At 44.0% G+C, this 21,617-nt stretch overlaps 1 protein-coding gene across 1 annotated transcript in view; it reads right to left on the bottom strand.

Annotated features, from left to right (window-relative positions):
- DPYS (dihydropyrimidinase) overlaps positions 1-21,617 on the bottom strand; it is a 98,288-nt gene that overhangs the window by 57,329 nt on the left and 19,342 nt on the right. Inside the window, exons 3-4 of the mRNA XM_038744496.1 lie at positions 16,131-16,310; positions 11,310-11,499 (exon numbers count right to left, since the gene is read on the bottom strand). Of these exons, the coding sequence (XP_038600424.1) occupies positions 11,310-11,499; positions 16,131-16,310 (370 nt within the window). The remainder of the gene's footprint in view (positions 1-11,309; positions 11,500-16,130; positions 16,311-21,617) is intronic.

Below are 21,617 nucleotides of genomic sequence, written 5' to 3'. Positions count from 1 at the left end.
GACTGCCTTGCTGGCTCAGACACAGATCTCCATTTTACAAAAGAGGAAACTTCAATACAGAAATGGTAAGGGACTCTCCCAAAGTCATGTGGCAGGCCATTAGCAGAACTTGGATTAGGACTTGGATCTCCCAGTGACCAGTCCCTGCTCTTTCCACTGGAACACACTACCTCTGGTGTCCTTTATGAGCATGGAAACAAATACTGGGCCACAGATAGGAAACAACTCAAAGAAATCAATCAATTAGTCAAATAATGGTCAATGAGAAGCAGCATGGCATAGTGGATATACGTGGGCCTGGGAGTCAGAAGGACTTGGGTTCTAATCCCAGCTCCAAAACTCGTCTGTTGTGTGACCTTGGGTACATCACTTCACTCTTCTGTGCATCAGTTACCTCATCTGCAAAATGGTGATTGAGACTGTGGGCCCCACATGGAATGGGGATTTTGTCCAACCCGATTTGTTTGTATCCACCCCAGAGCTTAGTACAGTGCCTGGCACATAGTAAGTGCTTAACAAATACCATAATTATTATTATTACTTATTAAGCTCTTACTGTGTGCATAGCACTGTACTAAGAGCTTGGGAGCATACAATATAACAAAGTTAGTAGACATGTTCCCTGCCCACAATGAGTTTACAATCTAGACGACAAGTTTACAGTTTAGAAGAAATGCTTCAATTTATGTGATTATGGATCACTTTATATCCTTATTGTCTCCTTTTTTTACTGACTTTCCCATTAGATTAAAACTCCTTTGGGCAGGGACCATGTCCTTCTTGCCTTTGACCCCAACAACACAGTTTTCCCTATTCTGGTCAAGGGCCAACTTCCTGTTCTGTGATTGGAGTGTTGAATTATGCTGCCCTTTGGTTAATCTCTTCTTCCACTCAGAATGACTTGCATTTCTGTGGCCACATTGTATTTCCATGACTTGTCATTTCTCTTTTTGGAAGTGGTGTTTTTCTCCAGAAATATGCTATATGTCTTCTGTGGTGTGTGTTGATTGAAATGTTCCTTGTCTGTCAATGCATTAACACTAAAATTTATTTGTATTGGGTACAGTTGTTGACAATTATATCCAACTCTTTAGGCACCTAAATGGCTTGCTTATTTTAAGGATTAATCAATTTTCCTTTATTAAATCTATAATTTCTAAGAGAAAAATACTGCAGTTAAAATAACTCCTCTCTCAAACAAAATTGTTTCCTTCTTTCTCCATACAGATAACATCTGTCAATATCCTTTTCACTCTATCAATCAATTGATCAATCATATTTACTGAGTACTTACTATGAGCTGAGCACAATACTTCTCCCAAGGAGTTTTTACCTTTTGTAGGCTCTGGTCTCTCCAACTCCTGTTTTTACCTTCTCTCTAGAGTCCATACATATACATGCAGGCTCCTCTCTTCCCTCCCTGCCTCTAACTGAAGTGTCCTTCATGGCTCAGTTCTGGGTTTCCTTCTCTTCTCCATCTACACTCACTTCCTTGGAGAATTCAGTCACTCCCATGGTTTTAATTACCATCCATATGCTGATGATTCACAAATCTCCATCTGCAACCTTGAACTCTCTCATTCTCTGGAGTTGAACATTTCCTCCTTCCTTCAAGACATCTCTACTTGGACTTCCCAACTAAACCTCAAACTAAACATGTCCTCATCTTCTCACCCAAAATCCGACATCCCGTTGGACTTCCTTATAACTGTAGAAAACATCACTTTTCTATCTCACAAGCCCATAACCTTGATTCAACTCATCCCTCTCATTGAACCCATGTATTTTTTTTGATAGTATTTGTTAAGGATTACTGTGTCAAATATTGTTTTCAAGTGCTGGGATAGGTACAAGTTAGACCCAATACAGTCCCTGTTTCAGATGGGGCTCACAGTCTAAATAGGAGGGAGAACAAGTGTTGTATCCCCATTTTGCAGTTGAGGAAACTGAGACACAGAAAAGTTAGGTGATTTGCCCAAGGTCAAACAGCAGGTAACTGGCAGAGCAGAGATTAGAACCCAGAATCCTTTGGCTCACAGGCCTGTGCTTTATCTACTAGGCCACAGTACTTCAGTCTGACACCATATCCTATTGTTTCCGCCTTCACAACTTCAACAAAATCCACCCATTCCTCTCTATCCAAACCACTACTATACTGACCCACTTAGCCTATCACATCTTGTTTACTGCATCTGGCTTCTCACTAACCACCCTGTCTCCTGTCTTTCCCCACTCCAGTCCATATTTCATGCTGCCACCTGGATCATATTTCTGCAAAAACATTCAGTCCACATCTCCCCTCATCTAAAGAACCTTCAGTGGTTGCCCAAATACTTTGGCATTAGAGTAGCTCCTTACCATTGTTATCACCCTCTCCTGCCTTATCCTGCTGACTTGTTATTACAACCCAGTCCACACACTTTGCTCCTCTAATGCCAACTTACTGTACCACTCTGCCAGACCTTTTACAGTGCTTAGTACAGTGTTCTGCACACATTAAGTGCTCAATAAATACAATTGAAATAAATATACAGTGCTTGACACATAACCGCTTAACAAGTTCCATAAGAAAAAAATACAGTTGATTGATATTGTTACAGACTGCACAGACACAGCTGATGGTATCCATCCTATCACCGACTGACATCTGGCCAAGCAAGAGGAAGAGGCCTTTCTAACATTCTCCTCTTCCTGAATCCCAGGCCCACAGGCCCTGACCCCAAGGCATCTGGACAGGGAAGGATGTCCAACTTGGTCAGAGGGAGAAGCTCCACAGGACTTAGCTGGGCCATAAACCCTGGGTCCAGTTGGACTGGAAAGTAGATGCCTCCTGGTAAGTCTGGAAACAGACCCCCGACTTCCCGTACAGCACCAAGCATTTCCCTGCTCCTCAAGAACCTGCAGATGTTGCCCATCCACCTCCTCAACAAACCAAATCTCCTCACCTCGGCTTTGAAGCAGTCACCTTACCCACTCCTGCCTCATCTTGCTACTCTCCTACTGCAGCCCAGCCCAAACACTTCGTTTCTTTAATGCCAACCTACACACTGTACCTCAGTTTCTTCTATCTCACCACCAACCTCTCGCCCACATCCTGCCTCTGGCCTGGAATGCCTTCCCTCTTCATATCTGACAGGCATTTACTCTCCCCTTGTTCAAAGCCTTACTGAAGGCACATCTCTTCCAAGAGGCCTTCTCTAAGCTCTCATTTCTTCTTTTCCTACTCCCATCTGCATCATCCTGATATGTTCTCTTCATTCACCCTTCCTTTAGCCTCAGAGCACTTATGTACATGTCTGTAATTTATTTATGCATTATTTATATATATTAATGTTTTTCTCCCCCTCTAGACTGTGACCTCAATGTTCCCATCTCTGTTGACGGCACTACCATCCTTCCCGTCTCACAAGCCCGCAACCTTGGTGTCATCCTCGACTCCGCTCTCTCATTCACCCCTCACATCCAAGCCGTCACCAAAATCTGCCGGTCTCAGCTCCGCAACATTGCCAAGATCCGCCCTTTCCTCTCCATCCAAACCGCTACCCTGCTCATTCAAGCTCTCATCCTATCCCGTCTTGACTACTGCACTAGCCTTCTCTCTGATCTCCCATCCTCGTGTCTCTCTCCACTTCAATCCATACTTCATGCTGCTGCCCGGATTATCTTTGTCCAGAAACGCTCTGGACATATTACTCCCCTCCTCAAAAAACTTCAATGGCTACCGATCAATCTGCGCATCAAGCAGAAACTCCTCACCCTGGGCTTCAAGGCTGTCCATCACCTCGCCCCCTCCTACCTCACCTCCCTTCTCTCCTTCTACTGCCCAGCCCGCACCCTCCGCTCCTCCACCACTAATCTCCTCACTGTACCTCGCTCTCGCCTGTCCCGCCATCGACCCCCGGCCCACGTCATCCCCCGGGCCTGGAATGCCATCCCTCTGCCCATCCGCCAAGCTAGCTCTCTCCCTCCCTTCAAGGCCCTGCTGAGAGCTCACCTCCTCCAGGAGGCCTTCCCAGACTGAGCCCCTTCTTTCCTCTCCCCCTCGTCCCCCTCTCCATCCCCCGTCTTACCTCCTTCCCTTCCCCACAGCACCTGTATATATGTATATATGGTTGTACATATTTATTACTCTATTTATTTATTTATTTATTTTACTTGTACATTTCTATCCTACTTATTTTATTTTGTTGGTATATTTGGTTCTGTTCTCTGTCTCCCCCTTTTAGACTGTGAGCCCACTGTTGGGTAGGGACTGTCTCTATGTGATGCCAATTTGTACTTCCCAAGCGCTTAGTACAGTGCTCTGCACATAGTAAGCGCTCAATAAATACGATTGATTGATTGATTGATTGATTGACAGAAAATATGTCTGCCAACTCTGTTGTATTGTATTCCCCCAAGCTGTCAGTACAGTGCTCTGCATGGGAAAGAACCGTGGCTAAGTGGAAAGAGCCCGAGCTTGGGAGTCAGAGGTCATGGGTTCTAATCCCGAGTCTGCCACTTGTCTGCTGTGTGACTTTGGACAAGTCACTTAACTTCTCTGGGCCTCAATTCCTTCATCTGTAAAATGGGGATTAAGACTGTGAGCCCCATGTGGGACAACCTCATTACCTTGTATCCCCCCAGAGCTTAGAACAGTGCTTGGCACATAGTAAGTGCTTAACAAATGCCATCACTATTATTATCATTATACAGTAAGTGCTCAATAAATATGATTATTTGAATGATTGAGTGGTGGGGGAAAGAGGGAGGAGGAAGGAGAAAGGGAAGAGAGAGGAAGCAGAGAAAGGAGACAGGCCTCCTGGGCCATGCCAGCCTCACAGAGGGATCAGAAAGCATTGCCCTGAGCCGCCCATGTCTGTGCCCCACTGCCCTACCCAACCCCAGGTCCCCCCAGCAGAGTGGGTAACTGAACCGGTGATCCCAAATTCCAGACGCTTTGCACCCCATTCCAAAGTGATGTCAAGCCTGGCACTCCACTGAGCTCTGTACCAGGAGTCGTGGCTCAGCATTTCTAAGCGACTCACTTTGAAACACCATCCCAGGGTTTGTTGTTCTATTAGAACTGCTTTCTGGTCCATTCTTGCTTACTTTCACCTCTGTTTACTCTTATCTGATTATATGGCATCTATTCCCAGGGCATAGCATATAGCCTCTGCTTAATAAAGAAAGAAAGAAATTTGCTATCCTATGCTATCTCCTAGGGTGAGGTGGTTGAGATGTGTATTATTATAAATGGTTGGGCGCTGGTGATGATAACAGTAATTGGGGTATTTTTTAAGTGCTTACTGTGTGCCAAGCACTGTGCTAAGTGCTGGGATAGATATACAATCAGGTTAGACACAGTCCTTGTTCCTTAGGGGGCTCATGCTGGGAGGAAGAACAGGTATCAAATATCTATTATACAGGTGAGGAAATGGAGGCACAGAGAAGTTTACTCAACAATGGCATTTTTTGAGTGCTTACCATGTGCAAAGCACTGTACTATGAGCTTTGGGAGGACAGCACTACAGAGTTGGCAGACACATTCCCTACTCACAATGAGTATGCAGTTAAGAGAGTGACTTGTCCAAGGTTACACAGCAGACAAGTGGCAGAACTGGGATTAGAACCCAGGTCTCATGACTTCCAGGCCAATGTTCTTTTCCACTAGGCCATTCTGTGGAAGTTTTAAAAGAAAATTACCTGCATGACTAAATTATTCCATAGTGAATCATTTATACAAAAAAAGCTTATTCTTAGTCTCCTGTCATTTCACTGGGGTATTACTCGGCTAATATTTTTAAAGATATTACTCAACATAAATTGTGTATCAGTCCTATGCTGCCCTTATTTGCTATCAGCCTTTCTGTGCTGATTGTAAAATGTATCATACTTTTTCCTTTTAAGTTTGACAAATGCCATAAGCATTGTTTTAGCTATACCTTCAGTTGTCATTTTCTGACCAACTCTTATAATGCCATGATATGAAGGTTTTCCTCTGTTATTTTCCTATCCATTTGCATATCTTAATAATATTTACACTAGACACTATGGCATATTCCCCCAGCCCTGGTACCTCTTCAGAATTTGGATTTATGAATTTGGAATGATATATTACCTTTAACACTAAAACCCTAAATCAAAATATAAACATTTCACTATATCTAATTCACAACATTAGAAAAATGTCCAGTTTATTACAGTGTTTGTACATTTTTGGGTGCCTTTTAAAGCAAATTTGCCTGTCCATCTGCCCTACATTACATACATTTTTTGAGATTTTGAATTATTTTTGCTTTTGAATTTTGGACTCATGCAAAAAGAAGGTCAAGATCCTGATCACTAATATAACCGTAAAACTATCAGACCCCTAGGGAGGTAAGTCAGAGAATTTCTTGCTAATTTCCCTGTTTCATAAAACGTTATTCTGACGTTTCATGTAACTGATGAGAAGCAGCATGGTTCAGTGGGAAAAGCACGAGCTTTGGAGTCAGGGGTCATGCGTTCAAATCCCGGCTCCTCCAACTGTCAGCTGTGTGACTTTGGGCAAGTCACTTAACTCCTCTGTGCCTCAGTTATCTCAACTGTAAAATAGGGATTAAGACTGTGAGCCCCCCGTGGGACAACCTGAATACCTTGTAACCTGCCCAGCGCTTAGAACAGTGCTTTTCACATAGTAAGTGCTTAATAAATGTCATTATTATTATTACTATTATTATGTGTGATTTAAAATGCATTATATGTCTGACTTAGACTGTGAGCCCCATGTGGGATAGGTACTGTTTATGACCTAACTAACTTGTATTTACCCTTGAGTTTTGTACAGTGCTTGGCAGAAAGTAAATACTTAACAAATACCACAGTTGTTATTATTACTTTGGCAAAGGCAAATAATTTCAGGAACATTGATTCTATTCTGTTGACAACAGATCCACCTGGTGGCAGACTCTAATATTGCACGTCCCAAAAGCTTTTCAATTACAAAACCCAGGTCAGTGATGACGATGATAATGAGGAGGAAGATGGTATTTGTTAAGCGCTTTCTATGTGCCAAGCACTGTTCTAAGCGCTAAGGTAGATACAGGGTAATCAGGTTGTCCCACGTGGGGCTCTCTCAGTCTTAATCCCCATTTTACAGATGAGGTAACTGAGGCGCAGAGAGGTTAAGTAACTTGCCCAAAGTCACACAAGGTATTCCAGATTTCCGAGTACCCCACAGTGCAACCGGGAGTTACGTAACACGCTTGTTGGGGCAGCTCGGGGTGTGTACTGGCTTTATGTCCAACTGTTGCAGGTAAATCAATTGCCTCAGCCTGCCCCCAGCTCCCAGCAGATTTTCAGACCCACCCCATGCTCCTTATCATTCAAACTTATTGAGCACTTAGGGTGTGTTCAGTGCTATCCTAAGCGCTTGGGAGAGTACCAAATGAAAGATTTGGTAGACACATTCCCTGTTCAGCAGGAGCTTACAGTGTAGAGGGAGAGACGGACATTAAAATTAAATTCCTTAAGGGTTGAACTGTGATCTGGGAGAATTTTGGGGCTTTTACTTTGAACCTCTAATTCTAGCTTTAGCAACAGTCCCAGCAACCACCATGCTCTCCCACCTCACTGCTTCCCAATCCTGGTCAGGATCACAGGAATGGAAACAAGGACATATCAGGTGTGTTGGGGTGGCTTGGGAAGGGACCACTGCTATCCTACCAACTCATATCTGCTGCTCTCGACAGATCCATGACTCCATCTAGGATAGGAAGCTGGACAGCAAAAGGTGAGTGGAAAGCCATGGGGAGGGGGAAAAGGTAGTGAGAGTGGCCAGGGATGCTGCTAAGGCTAGAATGAAAGATTAAATAATAATGATGATGGCATTTCTTAAGCGCTTACTATGTGCCAAGCACTGTTCTAAGCACTGGGGGGGTACAAGGTAATCAAGGTTATCCCACATGGGGCTCACAGTCTTAATCCCCACTTTACAGATGAGCTATTGAGGCACAGAGAAGTGAAGTGACTTGCCCAAAGTCACACTGTTGACAAGTGGCGGAGCCAGAATTAGAACCCATGACCTCTGCCCCCCAAGCTCGTGCTCTTTCCACTGAGCTGCACTGCTTCTCAGCCAAAAAAGCCAAAACACAAATAACTGTACTATGGAGAATGGAATTAGAGACCCGTGATTTAGCACATAGGGAGGCTATGCAGGATGGGAGAGGGGAGAGAGCAGGGATGGGGTTGGGAGAATGGTATTACTCATTTGAATCTGAAACCCCATCCTGGAATGGTGTGCTCTACTGAATTACAAGGGTGACCCACTGAGGTGTTGGGTAAACCCAAGATGATGGTCAGACAGAGTCAGTCAATCAGCCAACTGTATTTCCTGAGTACTTACAGGGAAGCAGCATGGTTCAGTGGAAAGAGCCCGGGCTTGGGTGTCAGGGTTCTAATTCCACCTCTGCCGCTTGTCTGCTGTGTGACTTTGGACAAGTCACTTAACTTCTCTGGGCCTCAGTTACCTTATCTGTAAAATGGGGATTAAGACTGTGTGCCCCACGTGAGACAACCTGGTCACTTGTATCCACCCCAGTGCTTAGAACAGTGTGTTACACATAGTAAGTGCTTAACAAATGCCATCATTATTATTATTATTATTAATAGACACATTCCCTGCCCACAAGGAGCTGACCAAGGTGAAAGAAAATGAAGATGGGCCATAAGATGGATCCATTAAAACAGTAAATTTATGACAGGGCATTACTGGCTCAGCCATGGCTCTGTCACTGAATTCTGTAGCTGCCCCAGAACCAGCCCCGTTAAGTGCTTACTTTGTGTACTAAACACTGGAATAGATACAAGATAATTAAGTCCCACATGGGGCTCACGGCCTAGGGTAGGAAGGAGAACAGGTATTGAATCCCTATTTGGCAGATGAGGAATTTGAGGTGCCAAGAAATTAAGTGACTTGGCCTAAGGTACACAGCAGACAAGTGGAGGAGTGGGGATTAGAACCCAGGTCCTCTGACTCTCAGGCCCAGGCTCTTTCCACTAGGCCACACTCCTCTCCCATTTCACCCCAGCTTCATTCCTCTCACAACAACCTATTCCCTTAGCCTCATTCTCATTTTTCTCACCATCAACCTCTTACCCAGGCCTTCTCTTCTACCAGAAACTTCTTCCCCTTTATAATAATAATAATAATAATAATGATGGTATTTGTTGAGCGCTTACTATGTGCAAAGCACTGTTCTAAGCACTGGGGAGGTTACAAGGTGATCAGGTTGTCCCAAGGGGGGCTCACAGTCTTAATCCCCATTTTACAGATGAGGTAACTGAGGCACAGAGAAGTTAAGTGACTTGCCCAAAGTCACACAGCTGACAGTTGGCGGAGCCAGAATTTGAACCCATAACCTCTGACTCCAAAGTTCATGCTCTTTCTACTGAGCCTTGCTGCTTCAGCCCACCACTGATCTCAAGTCTTCAAAGCCCTCCTGAAATCGCCATTCCTCCAGGAGTCCTTCCGTGATTAATCTCCCAACTCTTCACCCTATCTTCCCCTCTACAGTGCTTAGTACAGTGCTCTGCACATAACATTCAATACCACTGATTGATTGATCCACAACTAACATTTTAGCGCTTTGCACTTGGGTACTCACACATTGCCTACCTCTGCCGATAGCACTTATGAGCATGATGATGATGATGGTGGTGGTATTTGTTAAGCACTTACTGTGTGACAAGCACTGTTCTAAGCACTGCAGTAGTTATAAGCTAATCAGGTTGGACACAGTCATTGTCCCACATGGGTATCACAATCTCCATCCCCATTTACAGATGAGGTAACTGAGGCACAGAGAAGTTAAGTGACTTGCCCAAGGTCACATAGCAAGCAAGTAGAGGAACAGGGATTAGAATCCAGGTCTTTCCGAATCCCAGGCCTGTGTTCGATCCACGAGGCCAAGCATATCGATAAACTCTGCTGCATACCCATATATGAGAGCAGTGATCATGCCTATCAGCTCTAATGTACTCTCCCAAGTGTTTAGTACAGTGCACCACACAGAGGAAGCCCTCAATAAATTCTGATGGATTTCACCTTTCACCTAAAACCTTAAATGATTTATATCACTTAAACACCTTGCCCCCACCTAACTCACCTCGCTGCTCTCCTTCTACAACCCAGCCCACACACTTTGTTCCTCTGGTGCTAACCTTCTCCCTGTACCTCAATCTCATCTATCTTGCCGCCATCCTCTCACCCATATCCTACCACTGGCCTGGAATGCCTTCCCTCCTCATATCTGACAGATAATTGCTCCCCCCCACTTCAAAGCCTTATTGAAGGCACATCTCCTCCAGGAAGCCTTCCCTGACTGAGCCCTCCTCTCCTCTTCTCCCACTCCCTTCTGTGCCACTCACACCTCCTCCCTCATTTACCCTCCCTCCCTCCCTTCCCCACAGCACAGTTTATATATCTGCATATACCTGTATATATCTGTAATTTATTTATCCATTTATTTAATCTATTTATTTATTTATACTAATGTCTACCTCCCTCTCTAGACTGTGAGCTCCTTGTGGGCAGGTACTGTGTATGATATAGTATAGTACTATATTATGTATAGTATAGTACTCTCCCAGGTGCTTAGTACAGCGCTTGACACAGTAAGTGCTCAATATATTCATTTATTCATTCATTCAATCATATTTATTGAGTGCTTACTGTGTGCAGAGCACTGCACTAAGCATTTGGGAAGTACAAGTAGGCAACATATAGAGATGGTCCCTACCCAACAGCGGGCTCACAGTCTTGAAGGGGGAGACAGACAACAAAACAAAACAAGTAGACAGCTGTCAATACCATCAGAATAAATAGAATTATAGCTATATACACATGAATAAAATGAATAGAGTAATAAATATGTATAAATATACACAAGTGCTGTGGGGAGGGGAAAGGGGTAGGTGGGGGGGATGGGCAGGAGGAGAGGAAAAAGGGGACTCAGTCTGGGAAGGCCTCCCGGAGGAGGTGAGCTCTCAGTAGGGCTTTGAAGGGAGGAAGAGAGCTAGCTTGGTGGATGTGTGAAGGGAGGGCATTCCAGGCCAGGGGACGGACGTGGGCTGGGGGTCGACGGCAGGACAGGCGAGAATGATGCACAGTGAGGAGATTAGCGGCAGAGGAACGGAGGGTGCGGGCTGGGCTGTAGAAGGAGAGAAGGGAGGTGAGGTAGGAGAGCCTTGAAGCCAAGAGTGAGGAGTTTTTGCCTGATTCGTAGGTTGACAGGCAGCCACTGGAGATTTTTGAGGAGGGGAGAATGAATTTGATGTACAACACTCACCATCCCTCCTCGCATCAGCTATCACCTTAGCTGCAGACTTGCTCATCACATGCACCACATAAAGTGGACAGTTCACGGCATTGGCTATGGTGATGGCCCTCAGAGTGGCTTCTGCCTCGACAGGTTCTGGCCGGCACATCTCATGGCCCTCAGGTCCAGTAATCCCCAATGCCAACATCTTCTTTGCACCCTGCAGAGCCAAGAAGAATGAAACTATGGTGGAGGATGACCCTTTTCAATTGACACCTTAAAATGAATTAGGAAGTTAGAAGTGCTAGCAAGTAAAGGTCAGTCAGTCAGTTGCATTTATTGAGCACTTACCATGTGCAAAGCACTGTACTAAACTTTTGGGAGAGTACAATATAGCAATAAACAGACTCATTCCCTGCCAACAGGGAGCTTACCATCTAGGAGGGGAGACAGACGCTAATATAAATAAATAAATGACATATACGTACACAAGTGCTGTGGGGCTGGGAGGTGGGATGAATAAGGGATGAAGTCAGGATGACACAGAAGGGAGTGGGAGAAGGGAAGCAGAAAGCAATTTCAGAAGAAAATTGTGACTATTTTAGTCATCTTATAACAAAAATGAGGTTTTGTAAAGTGTGCATTTAAGACCTGGATCCAAAACAGTCCAAATGGACATTTTCCTTAATTCTGATGTCTCTTCTACCCCTCATTTCAATAGAAGCCCTGTGAGCTGTTAGAAACATAGGGGCGACAGAAATACATGTCTCTGGAAGGTAATAATAATAATAATAATAATAGTAGTATTTGTTAAGCACTTACTATGTACCAACCACTTTACTAAGTGCTGCGGTGGATCAATCCAAGAAAATTGGGTTGGACACATTCCCTGTCCTGCATAGGGCTCACAGTTTTAATCCTCATTTTATAGATGAGGCAACTGAGGTACAGAGAAGTTAAGTGACTTGCCCAAGGCCGCACAGCAGACAAGTGGCAGAGCAGGGATTAGAACCCATGACCTGCTAACTCCCAGGCCCTACCTCTATCCGCTATGCCAACCTGCTTCTTGGAGGATCGAGTAACCCACCCTACTGGAGCCATCAAAGGGAAGGGAGGCTCCATCCATCACTCTCTAATCCCCCACTCACACCCAGGGCCACAGTGGTGGGGAACTTGGGACAGGGTCCTGCGCTGGCCTGAGGGTCCCTTCCCAGCTTGGGTTCAGAGAGGCCTTAGGGGTCGGGCTCCGAGGATCTCTGAGGGGAGGCTGGGGTGGTCCCTGGTTCCCAAAATGGGCATGGATACTAGGGGGTTCAGATGGATACAGACAGACCCATAACTCAAGCCTTCAAAATGTTAGCAAGCAGCAAGGTCACAGGCCTGAAAGAGGCCAACAAACCATGTGGGAGGGCTGGTTTCTCTGCCAACAGTAGGAGAGCACTGACCCTCCTGGAGGTGGGACCAAGCTCCCTTGAGTGCTACATGATGGAAAGTAAGACATGTGGTTTACTGAAGCAGCATGCACAGTGGATAAAGCACAGGCCTGGGAGTCAGAAGGACCTGGGTTCTAATCCTGACTCTGCCATTTGTCTCCTGGGTGACCTTGGGCAAGTCACTTCCCTTCTCTAGGTCTCAGTTACCTCATCTGTAAGAGGGAGATTAGGACTGTGAGAGCCATGTGAGACATGGACTGTGTCCAACCTGATTAGCTTGTATCTACCCCAGCATTCATTAATTCATTCAACTGTATTTATTGAACACATACTGTGTGCAGAGCACTGTACTAAGCGCTTGAGAAGTACAAGTTGGCAACATATAGAGACGATCCCTACCCAACAACGGGCTCATAGTCTAGAAGGGGGAGACAGACAACAAAACAGAACATGTAGACAGGTGTCAAAGGCGTCAGAACAAATAGAATTAAAGCTAAATGCACATCATTAACAAAATAAATAGAATAGTAAATATGTACAAGTAAAATAAATAGAGTAAAAATTTGTACAAATGTAGATACAGGTGCTGTGGGAAGGGGAAAGAGGTAGGGCAGAGGGATGGGGAGGAGGAGAGGAAAAAGGGGGCTCAGTCTGGGAAGGCCTCCTGGAGGAGGTGAGCTCTCAGTAGGGCTTTGAAGGGACCAAGAGAGCTAGCTTGGTGGATGTGTGGAGGGAGGGCATTCCAGGCCAGGGGGAGGACGTGGGCCAGGGGTTGACGGTGGGACAGGCGAGAACAAGGTACAGTGAGGAGGTTAGTGGCAGAGGAGTGGAGGGTGTGGGCTGGGCTGTAGAAGGAGAGAAGGGAGGTGAGGTAGGAGGGGGGCGAGGTGACAGAGAGCATTGAAGCTGAGATTGAGGAGTTAGTGCCCAGCACATAGTAAGTGCTTAACAAATACCATAAAAGAAAAAAAGTAGCTGTTGGCTGTGATGCCTGCTCCTGCCTCCTCTCCTTGAGACCAAGCCAGAAGAGTTCTTCATGCAGTAATTTACTTCTATCTAAGCTGTACCAGGGATCAAAAGGAAACTAGACCAGGTTAATTTGGTTATCCTAATTTGGGTGTTATATTTGCACAAGGCATTTGGATTCTGTTAATCAAATATTCAGCCTGAGAGCCTTAAACCTAGTGACTGGTAATGTTATTTTGTAAAACCTGATTTTAGAATTGCCAATTGTGATCTTTTCCCATTTGTGTTCCTAATTAAATTCCAAGTTTGAACATTATCTTGTTTGAGTAGTGGCAGTGGTCAGTGAATGTGTCTGTTATATTGGTATATTGTACTTTCCCAGGCGCTTAGTACAGTGCTCTGCAAACAATATAGGGACTGTCTCTATGTGTTGCCTATTTGTACTTCCCAAATGCTTAGCACAGTGCTCTGCACACAGTAAGCGCTCAATAAATATGATTGAGTGAATGAATAACGGCTCAGTAAATACAATTGATTGACTGATTGGGTGTATGGTTCATTCGTGATAGCTGGAGTTTACATAGACTCAACCAATCAATAACTTTTCTGCTATTAAGAGTGTGATCAATTTGTGGGACAGGGACTGTGTCCTACCTAATTAGCTTGTATCTACCCCACAACTTAGTACAGCGCCTGACACATAGTAAGCACCTAACAAACACCATAAAAAAGTCCTCGATAAATATGATTGATTGATTCCAGGGAAAGGGGAAGTATGAAGGGCAGAAAATCTTCTACTTCTGAGATGACAATGCTGGAGTTGTGTAAAGTGAAGTAAGATCCTTTTAATGATACCCTAAAGGAAAAATTAGGATTACTTTGTTGCCTTTTTATTTAAATTAATTCTTAAGAGTTTCCATAGATCTGTCCAAACGTGCCTAGCATATCACCATTATTATCAACAGGAGCAGGAACAGTGGCCACAATGATGCCCTCAGTTCTCAACATGACACAATAAATACAATCTGGAGATAAATACAAAGCAGTGCTACCTAATGGACAGAGCATGGGCCTGGGAGTCAGAAGGACCTGGGTTCTAATTCCAGCTCTGCCACTTGTCAGTTGTGTTACTTCATTTCTCTGGGCCTCACTTACTTCACCCGCAAAACGGGGATTAAGGCTGTGAGCCCCATGTGGGACATGGACTGTGTCCAACCTGCTTAGCTTGTGTCTACCCCAGAGTAAAGTGCCTGGAACATAGGTAGCACTTAAAAAATACCAAAACGATATAAAAGAATAAAAAATAATGATCAGAAAAATTTCCAGGAATAGTGGAGGGAATAAAGATAAGAATAATAACGGTATTCGTTAAGCACTTATTATGTACCAGATATTTCATTCATTCATTCAATCATATTTATTGAGCTCTCACTGTGTGCAAAGCACTGCACTAAGTGCTTGGGAGAGTACAATATAATAATAAACAGACACATTCCCTGTTCAAACTGAGCTCTGCACTAAACTCTGAGGTAATAATAATAATAATAATAATAATAATAGCATTTATTAAGTGCTTACTATGTGCAAAGCACTGTTCTAAGCTTTGGGGATATTACAAGGTGATCGGGTTGTCCCACAGATACAAGATAATCAGATTAGACACATCCTTGTTCCTCATCAGGCTCACAGTCAGAATGGGAGGAAGGACATCATTCTTCATTATACAAATGAGGAAACTGAGGCAAGGAAGAATAAAGTGACTTGCCTGAGGTCACACAGCAGGCTAGTGGAGGAGTCAGAATTAGAATGCAGGTATTCTGACTCCCAGTCAATCAATCAATCTATGGTATTTATTCATTCATTCATTCATTCAATCATATTTATTGAGTGCTTACTGTGTGCAGAGCACTGTACTAAGTGCTTGGGAAGTACAAATCGGCAACATATAGAGACGGTCCCTACCCAACAATGGCTCACAGTCTAGAAGGGGGAGACAGACAACAAAACAAAACAAGATTTATTGAGTGCTTACTATGGGCAGAGCACTGTACTAAATACTTGGTAGAGTACAAGACAACAGAGTTAACAGATATGTTCCCTGCCCACAACAAGCTCACAAGCATATGCTGTTTCCATTAGACCACACTGCTTATCTTTGGCAGTGAATGAGTTCGGCTCATTAAAAAACAAACAAAAAAACCCCAACTTTTAAGTGCATTTACAACATGCTGTATTGCTGCCCGACTATTCATCTCTTTTGAAAGGAAACCATCCTTCCCTTTAAAGTGGTTGGTTTCTGATATTGTTTTTTTTCGGTCTGGAATAAGGTTGCCAACAAACTTCCTAGTCCCTTACAAGACCACTGAGGCATCAACATGTTCCGGGCACTATTTCTTCTCCTGCATCCATGACTGCTTCCTTCCAGAAAAAGACTTAAAATGCAAATACCTACCTCTGCAATCAAGTCTCCATTTTCAGCATGAACTTGGGCGAGAGCACCAATTTCCTTGCACCGAGAAAAAGCTGCATATAACTCAGCATCGCCAATCATATACAGATCTTTATAGGCCATAAACATCTTGAATGAGTTAACACCTTTGCTCTGGGCAAGAATTTTCATTTCTTCTTTGACCTAAAACCAAAAGGGTATTTTAGGACTTGAACAGAGTCGGCATCCCACAGAACTTGGTTTCAAGATAGGACCCACAGGGAGGAAAGACAAATTGTTAAGATAAATGCAACAGCTGTTAAGATGCTCCCCCTGCACAAATTACTGCTTTGGAGTTAAATACTGCTTACAATATAGTCGCTCCTCCCAAAGGCCCTCTTTTATTCCCTGGGAGTTATCCTATACATTGGGAGGAATCTGGATAGAAAAGTTCACAATTTCACAATTTCTTTCCACTTGAACATTTTAACTCTGATTTTAAACTCAGTTGAATAAATCACAAAGGGCAGGCACTTGTGAAAGAAGGAGATAGACAGAGATCTGTTTAAGAGAGAGAATGAGAGTGGTATTTCCTGTCCTTTCCTAGCCATTCCAGTTATCTATTTTACAAAACTCATCTTCAAGATTCACAAAGTTCAATATAGTCTTGGGCAATACGTATCAGACATTAGCCAGAGGGTGGCATTCGGTGGATAATTTTCCTAGAGCAGATAGATGTTCAGAATGTTTTCTATTGTGGAGCATGAGCTCTATCAAATCACATTATTTGACAAGGGTCCTAAGAATTGCAACTGGAAAGAAGAAAGTCATAAATTGGGTGGATATGAAAGTTATAAATTGGGTGGCTATGAAAACATGCAATCTTAGAGGAAAGAAACAGAAAGAAACAGAGTACAAGTTGGTAATAAAAATAGTAGTGGTAGTAGTAGTCGTGTTAATAATAATAATGATGGTATTTGTTAAGTGCTTACTAGGTACCAAGCACTGTACTAAGTGCTGGAGTAGATACACAATCATCAGGTTCCACATAGGGCTGGCTCACAGTCTAAGTAGGAGGGCGAACAGGTATTAAATCCCCTTTTTGCAGATGAGGGAACTGGGGCAGAGAGAAGTGACTTGCCCTAGGTGACACACAGCAGGTATGTAATGGAATCAGGATTAGAACCCAGGTCCTCTGTCTCCTAGGCCCATGCTTTTTCCACTAGGCCATGCTGCTTCAGATTGGAACGTATTGGAGAGAAAGAGAGGAAGAAGTGAACAGTGGGAAGTTAGAGCAAATTTTCAAAGAAAGGAGGAACTTTGGTCAGATCAGCTCAAGACATGTTTAGGATAAATTAAAAAAAGCAAAGACACAATGCGTGGACATCTAATGCACTTGGCTAAAAATGGCTCTAAAATGATTTTTGCAATATTGCTTCTTTGAACTACTTTTGAACACAATTAAGATGTTACCCTATCCCACACAAAATTCTATCCCACAAACACCCAGAATTTTGTGTGGGATAGGGTAACATCTTAATTGTGTTCAAAAGTAGTTAAAAGAAGTAATATTGCAAAAATCATAGCACAAAGTCTCTATAGCAATTGTGATTGCCATTGCTTGGATACAGTTTAGATTGTCTTTCTGAATGCATTTGCCCTGATGTCTACATATCAATCTATCTCTAGGATCATTGGTTGGTGAATGTTCCAGCAGTCCCTAGAGTTTAGTGGCTAAAGTATTACTGCCATCACCTTTGCCCTGCCTCACAGATATTTGCTGACAAGAAATAATGAAACAAAATACAAAATAAAATGAAAGAAATAAAGCTTAGTTGTTGACTACAGGCTTTCGTGTCCTGGCTATAGAAGATGTGTCACTGATTCTAGAACAGTGCATTTGTGGCTAAAGCCCAACCTCCTCTAACAATGACAGAAGGTATTTAAGGTTGTCAAGAAACAAAAATGTCACGCTTAGTTTGCTGCACCCAGTTTAATCCAAAAGAAATTTGAGTGAAGTCAAAAGTGCAGAGTCCCTCTAGACAGTAATCTCCTAGTGGCAAGGAATGTGTCTACCAACTCTTTATTGAGCACAGTAAGTGTTCAATAAATACGGTTGATCGATTGTAGCAATAAGACATTCTTGGACTTTTGCAGATGAATCATTTCTTCTCCCAGAGAAGAGGTTTTATGAGGTTTTATGTCTGATAATAAAGAGATAGCATTACCTCCTGAAAAATATTCCTTAATTCACTCAATAATATTCAGTTACAATAGACAATATTTACTATGGATACTGTCATAGACTCTAGAAGAGCAGATATTAGAATGATTTGTAGTGAAAACATTTTGTGTAAATAATAAGCAAAATGTGCCCACAGATTTAGTCCTTCTTAATGTGAAATTGGACCTGCATCACATTTAAAATGAAATATAATAAAATCTTAGGGTGACATTCCTGACGAATAAACATAATGGGTTCAGTTCTACTCCTTGAAATCTGAGTAACAAGCGGACCAATAAACTACTTTGTTAGATTTCATTTATTGAATGCATATAGATTTTTACATAGATTTATTAGACTGTAAACTAAAAGGCAGTTGCACTGTGTGGTTTGATTAGTGCCTTGTCCAATAGGATTCATTTAATAGCTATTAATCAATCTTTTAATGGGAGAAACACAGTATGTAAGAAAGAGCAGTAGTCAATCAATATTCCACAGGCCCTGGTTCAAATCCCAGCTCTGCTCCTAGAAAATTATGATGGAATTTGTTTTTTTTAAAAATGGCATTTATCAAGCACTTACTATGTGCCAAGCACCAAGACCCTTTCAAGATTTTCCTCAAGCTCCTCCTTTTCAAGTAACATTGTTTCACAATCCATAAACTTGTTTCTAGATTGTAAGTTCATTACGGGCAGGGAATGTGTCTGCTTATCCTTGTATTGTACTGTCCCAAGCGCTTAGTACAGTGTTTTGCACACATTAAATGCTCAATAAATACGACTGAATGGTTTCCAAAGTATTCCATGACACCCCTCAGGATTGAAATGTACTGTAGCTTAAAGAAATAAAAATAAATAGCAGGAGTCACAGTGATCGGTAGGGTGGGGGCTAGTCAATCTAAGGTACTTAGTGGGTCTTCACAAAACATGAGGACAAAAACAGAATATCAATGTGGTATGCTGTCTTTCTAGTTCTCATTGGCTGTTATTGGGATTAAACTCATGAGGGTTTGCCATCATTTTAAGAGAAAACCAAATAGGAATTCAAAAATGTGCCAAGCACATACTAAGCCCTGGGGTGTTTACAAGCAAATTGGGGTGGACACAGTCCCCGTCACATTCATTCATTCATTCAATCGTATTTATTGAGTGCTTACTGTGTGCAGAGCACTGTACTAAGCGCTTGAGAAGTACAAGATGGCAACATTTAGAGATGGTTCCTACCCAACAGTGGGCTCACAGTCTAGAAGGGGGAGACAGAGAACAAAACAAAACATATTAACAAAATAAAATAAGTAGAATAAATATGTACAAATAAAATAAATAAATAAATAGAGTAATAAATACATACAAACATATATACATATATACAGGTGCTTTGGGGAGGGGAAGGAGGTAAGGCGGGGGAGATGGAGATGGGGAGGAGGGGGAGGGGAAGGAGGGGGCTCAGTGTGGAAAGGCCTCCTGGAGGAGGTGAGCTCTCAGTAGGGCTTTGAAGGGAGGAAGAGAGCTAGCTTGGCAGATGTGCAGAGGGAGGGCATTCCAGGCCAGGGGGAGGACGTGGGCCGGGGGTCGACGGCGGGACAGGTGAGAATGAGACAAAGTGAGGAGGTTAGCGGCAGAGGAGGAGGGGGGTGCGGGCTGGGCTATAGAAGGAGAGAAGGGAGGTGAGGTAGGAGGGGGCGAGGTGATGGAGAGCCTTGAAGCCGAGGGTGAGGAGTTTATGCCTGATGCATAGGTTGATTGGTAGCCACTGGAGGTTTTTGAGGAGGGGAGTAACATGCCCAGAGCGTTTCTGGACAAAGACAATCCGGGCAGCGGCGTGAAGTATGGATTGAAGAGGGGAGAGACAGGAGGATGGGAGATCGGAGAGGAGGCTGATACAGTAATCCAGATGGCATAGAATGAGAGATTGAATGAGCAGGGTACTGGTTTGGATGGAGAGGAAAGGGCAGATCTTGGCAATGTTGCGGAGGTGAGACCGGCAGGTTTTGGTGACGGCTTGGATGTGAGGGGTGAACGAGAGAGCAGAGTCGAGGATGACACCAAGGTTGCGGGCTTGTGAGACAGGAAGGATGGTAGTGCCATCAACAGTGATGGGAAAGTCAGGGAGAGGGCAGGAATTGGGAGGGAAGACAAGGAGTTCAGTCTTGGACATGAGTTTTAGGTGGTGGACAGACATCCAGATGGAGATGTCCTGAAGGTAGGAGGAGATGCGAGCCTGGAGGGAGGGAGAGAGCGCAGGGGCAGAGATGTAGATTTGGGTGTCATCAGCATAGAGACGATAGTTGAAGCTGTGGGAGTGAATGAGGTCACCAAGGGAGTGAGTGTAGATAGAGAACAGAAGGGGACCAAGAACTGAACCCTGAGGAACACCTACAGTAAGGGGATGGGAGGGGAAGGAGGAGCCTGCAAAAGAGACTGAGAATGAACGACCAGAGAGATGAGGAAAACCAGGAGAGGACAGAGTCTGTGAAGCCAAGGTTGGATAGCGTGTTGAGGAGAAGGGGGTGGTCCACAGTGTCGAAGGCAGCTGAGAGGTCGAGGAGGATTAGGATAGAGTAGGAGCCGTTGGATTTGGCAAGCAGGAGGTCATTGGTGACCTTTGAGAGGGCAGTTTCCGTGGAATGTAGGGGATGGAAGCCAGACTGGAGGGGGGTCGAGGAGAGAGTAGGTGTTGAGGAATTCGAGGCAGCGCGTGTAGACAACTCGTTCAAGGAGTTTGGAAAGGAATGGTAGGAGGGATATGGGGCGATAGCTAGAAGGTGAGGTGGGGTCAAGAGAGGGTTTCTTTAGGATGGGAGAGACATGGGCATGTTTGAAGGCAAAGGGGAAGGAACCAGTGGAGAGTGAGTGGTTGAAGATGGAAGTTAAGGAGGGGAGAAGGGATGGAGCGAGAGATTTCATGAGATGAGAGGGAATGGGGTCAGAAGCACAGGTGGCCGGAGTAGCACTTGAGAGGAGGGAGGAGAGATCCTCTGAGGATACTGCTGGGAAGGATGGGAGAGTAGCAGAGAATGTTGAGAGCCAGGGGGTTGCGGAAGGGTGGGGAGTGACTTTGGGGAGCTCAGACCTGATGGATTTAATTTTATTAATGAATTAGGAGGCCAGATCGTTGGGGGTGAGGGAAGGAGGAGGGGGAGGAACCGGGGGCCTGAGAAGGGAGTTGAATGTATGGAAGAACGTACGGCAGTTGAATGTACATGTGTGACTCACAGGCTCAATTCTCATTTTACAGAGGAGGTAACTGAAGCACAGAGAAGTGAAGTGTCTTGTCCAATGTCACAC

Source organism: Tachyglossus aculeatus, chromosome 4 (genome assembly GCF_015852505.1).
Source record: "Tachyglossus aculeatus isolate mTacAcu1 chromosome 4, mTacAcu1.pri, whole genome shotgun sequence".
In the NCBI taxonomy this organism is placed as follows: domain Eukaryota; kingdom Metazoa; phylum Chordata; class Mammalia; order Monotremata; family Tachyglossidae; genus Tachyglossus; species Tachyglossus aculeatus.
The sequence above is the reverse complement of the archived record's forward strand: the minus strand, read 5'-3'. Positions and strand labels throughout refer to the sequence as shown.